The sequence below is a fragment of the Petaurus breviceps genome, unplaced genomic scaffold (genome assembly GCF_028583685.1).
Source record: "Petaurus breviceps papuanus isolate PSGF00001 unplaced genomic scaffold, PetGlider_PUasm1.0 174, whole genome shotgun sequence".
Lineage (NCBI taxonomy): Eukaryota > Metazoa > Chordata > Mammalia > Diprotodontia > Petauridae > Petaurus > Petaurus breviceps.
The window spans coordinates 52,509,379-52,515,378 of NW_027185761.1; the positions used below are offsets into that span (position 1 = coordinate 52,509,379).

Consider the following 6,000-nt stretch of genomic DNA (forward strand, 5'->3'; position numbering starts at 1 on the left):
ATTTTTATTTGTAAATTCTTTGGTGAATACACATTTTGTAAATTACAGTAGAAAGCAATGAAACCTGGTGAAGTATAAAAGATGAGGGTGTTTTTTTTTTACCCTGACACTTTATAACACTGTTCATATGTCTCCGAGTGAGATTTATGAATATATGAGCAGTAGGTACAAAATTATACCGAGCCAGAGACTTCCTTCTCTGCAGGGGTGGCAGTCTGCAGTGACATAGCTTCAAGCATTTTTCACAGGCAAGAAGCAAAATTTAACCCCCTTAAGGGGGAAGTATGATTTCAACAGCTTGAAATGAGCTCATTTGTATTTGCTTTTTTCATCTTTCATAATTTTTTGTGTTAAGATTAAAACAGATTGCACAGTCCAGGCAAGGTCACATAAGCTGCTGCATGCGTGCGTTTGGGTCCTAAAGATAAACCACACTCATTGTATTAGCTCCTGGAAGCCCCCAACACACTAAGACATCTTACCTAATCCAGGCTCCTCGAGGCCCTCACAGGCTGATTTCCAGTTACACAGATGAGGTTTGAAGTTTCCTTAAGGTAAGTGGTAAGTGACTGTTTAGTTCTATCAGCATTGAGAGTCATTGCCTGCCTTTAGGAACTAGGAAAAATGGTATTAGGGAAATTGACATGCGATGGTGTGCATTACCAACACCATAAAAATATTAAGAAAAAGCAGCCACTTCAAAGCCCAACTAACGGTGAATCGAGAGGACCGTGGTCTTGTCCACACTGCAAGATTAAAGTGGTCGTGGATGGAGGAATTATGTTTCATGTTGGCACACTAGTACATAAACTGGGGCTTTTTTTTTTTACAACAGGAAAGGACTTGATTTTTTGTTAAATGTATGTCCACCATGCTCTTTCAAGATGAAAATCTCCATCAACCACTTCAATCATTGGACTTTGTAGCTTCATAAACCTAATCCTCTTTATAACATGCTTGCTGGAGAACTTTTGTCTCTTTTTTCCAGCAATGGTACAACAGTTCCATGAACGTGATTTGCACCTGGTTGACAGATCGGATGGACTTGCAGCTCCATATTTATCAGCTGAAAACACTTATTAGGATGGTAAAGGTAAAGGATTAAACAAAAAAACAAAAAGGCAATGTGCTTTTTTTGCAAACAACTAATGCCCACATGTTTCACCAGATATCTGAGGCTTCTTTTCCAAAAGAGTAGTCTTTGGAAAAAGAAAGAAAATAATAAGATATATGAGATAGTCCTAAAATTAATCATTCTGATAATGATGATATAAGAGAATCCTCTTAAAATTTTGATCTGAGTGGTGGATTCATTGTATTTGTTAAAAAAAAAAAAAGATTAAATTTGAGATCAGATCTTTGCCCTGATTGGACAAAGACCCTGTGGATTTACCAGGCAACAACAGTTCAACAAAGACTATGGTCTGCTGACAATTTCCCCAGAAATGGGTTTATTGTACTCACGTATGAATCATACTGATTAGCCAATCCGACTTCCAGTTAAATTAAATGAAATTTTCCACCCTTCACTTCATGGAAATATTGCAGGGCTGCTATTTCTAAATATGTACTTGTGATCACTATGAGAATGTAAATCAAGATTGCCCTGATAGTTAATTGAAGGAGTTTCTTTTACAATGGGTGTATACAATCAACTCTGAGGGATCACAAAGGTGAGATCACATACCCTCCAAGTAGCTTTTTTTTTTCCCTGTTCATATGTGTGTGCTCCTTGGACTAATGATAATTATTTCAGTGTGAAATCACAGTGGTTTACATGAAATAATAAGCTCGCAGAAGGGGGTAAATACGTTTTTGATCATTTCAGTTTCCATTTGAGGCTTTGCAGTGTCGTGTTTAAAAACATTCATATGCAACAACAATAAAAAAAGCCATTTCAACAAATGAATAAATCCAAATATGCCACTTTTTAAAATATTTTGAAAGTAAAATCTAGATGAATTTCTATTTTTAAAAGGATAAAGATATATTTCTAATTTTCTTCTTGGATGTTTTTCCCCTAAAAAAAACATATTAAGAGTCTTGTTAACCCTAATAATAACTTAAAATCAATTACAGTTTATTTTGAGGTAATTAAAGAAAATTTATATCTATATTAATTTGCTCTCAAAAGGATTGGCCTTATAAAGATTCTAAATTCTAAAATCTAATCCTAGGAAGAAGTGCATGATAACTGTTAAAAGAAATGTCATAGCTCAACATAGTGATCCAGCCTATTTTCAAATTTGTGACTTCAGCTAACTTGGGGGGGGGGGTGTCTATTGACCATTTTCCCTTGTCTGGCTGCTGGTTATAAATAGCCTTATGGGGCACCTTTCTGTCTTACCCTTATTTTGTGAGCATTAAAAGAAAAGGTGCTTCTAATTAAGTACGTCCTTATGTATGTGTGCTCATAAACACGTATGTGCACACCCACACAGGCTGCTATATTGCTTCATTTTCCAGAACTGATCTCTCAGGAACCTTGAAATTTCCTAAGTTTTCTATAGTGAGCATAGCACAGGCCACAGAACTAGAGACAAAAAGTGTCCTCAGAGACCATCTAGTCCAGCTCCTTCACATTGCAAATGAGAGGACTCAGGTACAAGGAGCTTAAGTAATTTGCCCAATGTTCTCTTTAAGAAAAACTCCTACTTATAAGAGCATGTTTAATGTCCTAATTCTACTTTTTGATGTCCAGTCTGAGACCTTATTCCCCCCTCTCAGTAATTTCTCCCTCCCTGGACCTTACAGGGATGTCCCCACATCAATGGGGTGCTCAGGCTTTGGTGAGGTAAGGCTGAATGACCTAAAGAATCATGAACCAAAGCAGAAAGTGTCATGTAATTATAAACAAGGAAAGAATATTAAGAGGACATCCAGTTTAGCTGCTATCTAAAAAGACTTAATATATCTCTTCCATACACTGCCCAGAGAATGTGTTCTCCACAGAAAACTACGCTTATGTCAAAAAAACAGACATCAGCTTTTTCTTCTGCCTTAACAGGCAGGGCTGAGTCTTTGCCCAGCCCAGAGCCCTGGTATTGACCTAGAATAGTGGACTGTGATTCCTTTCCTCCCACCACAATCTAAAGACCACTGTCTGCAGGACATCAGAATAAATGATGAAAATAAAAATTCAGTCTACCTGCCAGCCATTTGGTCTGCATGAGACCATACCACTAATTTAGCCTTCCTTCCTTGAAATGTCTGGAGGTTCTGGAATTGTGATAGACAATTTCAGTCAACACCCTCAACTCTTCAGGAAGAAGCTATGATTTGACCCAGAACTCATGAGAGCCTAGATTCAGAGCTAGAAAAATCTCATAGGCCATTCATTCCACCCTCCTCACTTCCTAGATAAGACACAGCAGTCTACAAAGTGGGAGTGAATTAATAATATTTATTAGGCACCTACTATGTGCTGGGCACTGTGTGAAGGTCTGAGGATTCAAAGAAAGACAAAAGACAGTCCCTATTCTCCTGGAGTTCACAGTTTAATGGATAAAGGAGGCAGTTGTGGGAAAATGTTTATCAACAAGACAATAATTAAAGGAGGTAAAAGACATTTTTTTTCATGAAATCACCATAAATAAGATGTTCCTGGTCATTTTCCAACAATGTTATATGATTTTTTTAGAGAAACAATTTCTGTGAGGTTTCAAATATCCTGAAATTGACAGATTCTCATATGATAAAATCTCAAGAAATGGTATAAATCTCTTCTAGGTCATCCTCGATAATTCATATTACCAAATAATATCCAATTCATTGTTCTAAAAAAAAGAGAGAGAGAGTCAAAATCTTTCCCCCAAACCTGAATCCATACAGGAAATACCAAATAAAATAGATAGAATTAATTCTCAAGTTCTGTAGAAAGAAGATTAAAAATGAGTCATGTTCATACAACATATTGATGAGACATTAGTGTCTCATCCTCGCCATAACTTTTGCTGCCTGTGATCCGTTCCCTATACCAACATACATATGTTTGTCATGTGAACAAGACTGTGTTTGGATTACTGCAGCTAAGAACAGTTGAAATACCAAAAAGCAGGATGCAACCAAAGAAAAAAATCACAAAAGATCACAGGCCCCTCACTTTGGTTTTTCTATATTCCTAATTCTAACTCTCAGTAGTTAACAGTGCTAACCTAGGAAGAAAAATGGGGCCCAAGTGAAAGACAGCAGTAGAAGAGTATTTCTTTCAGCAGTTTTGAATAAACAGACACTTCAGAAACCCCTCCATCTGATGCAGTGTGCCTTGTTACAATTCCTCCTTCCTTATCATGAAATGAATTTTAATTTCAAATGCATGTAGTAACTACCACATCATGGCTTTTGATTTGGTAATAAATAAAATGCAACATAAGCTGCCTGTTGGTTTTTCTGCCCCACAAAACTCGCTTGCTTTTTTTCCCTCTCTCACGATGCTTTGGTCTCCCTTCTCATTGCCTCTTTTTCCTCCTTAGAAAACTTATAGGGACTTCCGATTGCAAGGGGTACTGGACTCCACCTTAAACAGTAAAACCTATGACACAATCCGAAATCGACTGACTGTAGAGGAAGCCACGGCCTCAGTGAGCGAAGGAGGGGGCCTTCAGGGCATCACAATGAAGGACAGCGATGAGGAAGATGAAGAAGACGATTAAAACACGCCCCCCGTCCTAGAGGTCCTCAAAGACATAGCCTTGTAATCAATGCATGCCCCTAGTCTCTTATTCAGTTATAGCCACATTAGGGGAATTTTCCGTCCACTCTAAATGCCCATGAGAAGTTTACCCATAGCTGTGTGGTACCGAGATTAGCATCTCCATTTGATCCATTGGCTCCCTGGGTTCGTAACTGTCAATTCAAAGCAATATGGAGCACCAATGTTTAAAAACAGTTCTTGGAGAATACACAGACCAACTGCTCAGTATGTCCCTGTCATAAGCAGAATTAAACAATGCTACCTGAGCGTCCTGTTTCCACCTCGATGGTAAATTGTGGTAAAGATGAGTTCCTCTTGTACTATTCATTTTCTTGTTTCTCTTTATGTGGAGCCCAACTGCATAAATGAATACACAAATTAAAATGCTTTGCTCTTTTTTTCTTTTTTTTTAAGAAAAATGAGGCTCCAATAACTGAGTTTTTGTGCTCTTCCTTTGGCCCCCAGAATTTAAGCTCAACCCTCTTGGGTCCTTGTGAAATCATGTATTTTCATGTACCCATACAGTTAGTCACAAAAAAAGTGATATACCAATGAATCAGTCATTCCAATGTCCAGCACAGGTTAAGCCCAATTAAGAGGAGACACCCTACCCAACAAGCCCAGGTCCTAGCAATCACGTTCTACTGACACCCTATCGAGTGTTACATCTTGCTTTTTAAAGTTTCAATAATCGTATATGTAAAAAAGAAGAAGAGATAAAATTTAAATTACAATCCTAGACTATATAATGTGTTTATAATAAGATAATGGATATTTATTTCAGTAGAATGTAACCATAGTTTAAATTATTTTGGTTCACAATGTTTTTTATATGTCATGTACATTCCATTTTGACCAGTCACTGCATGACCCGGGGGTCCCCTCCAGAAGCTTTTCCTTTCTGTGTATAGTAGTGGATCTATCTTGCTTTTGGCCTTATACAAAGCCTACAGTTGAAAAGTGTGGTAAACTGTGGCTTCTCAATAAATAACTATTCCGATGTCCTAAGGATTAAGTTTGGAGTCTTTTTCTATATTACTTAGCAGGCTGAGGCTGGGTCACTGAACAAAGGAGGGGATTTTCCTAGGGAAGTGGGCTGATTTCAATCATCTAGTTCATGAACATTTTACTAGACACTTACTATGTGCCAGGTACTGGGCTAAGCTAAGAGAAAGCCAAAAACAGTCCCTGCTCTCGGAGAGCTCATGATCTCATAGGGGAGACGATATACAAACAGCTATTTACCAACAAACCATTTGCGGAATAAATTGCAGAAATCAACAGGGGGAAGGGGCTAGAAACAAGAG

At 37.8% G+C, this 6,000-nt stretch overlaps 1 protein-coding gene across 4 annotated transcripts in view; it reads left to right on the plus strand.

Moving 5' to 3' along the window:
* CADPS (calcium dependent secretion activator) overlaps positions 1-5,701 on the plus strand; it is a 567,121-nt gene extending 561,420 nt beyond the window's left edge. For all 4 annotated transcript variants that reach the window (XM_069084197.1, XM_069084192.1, XM_069084194.1 and 1 more), the window contains 2 exons: positions 989-1,093; positions 4,473-5,701. In XM_069084197.1, the coding sequence (XP_068940298.1) occupies positions 989-1,093; positions 4,473-4,652 (285 nt within the window). In that variant the 3' untranslated portion in view covers positions 4,653-5,701. The remainder of the gene's footprint in view (positions 1-988; positions 1,094-4,472) is intronic.
* The last annotated feature ends 299 nt before the right edge of the window (positions 5,702-6,000 follow it).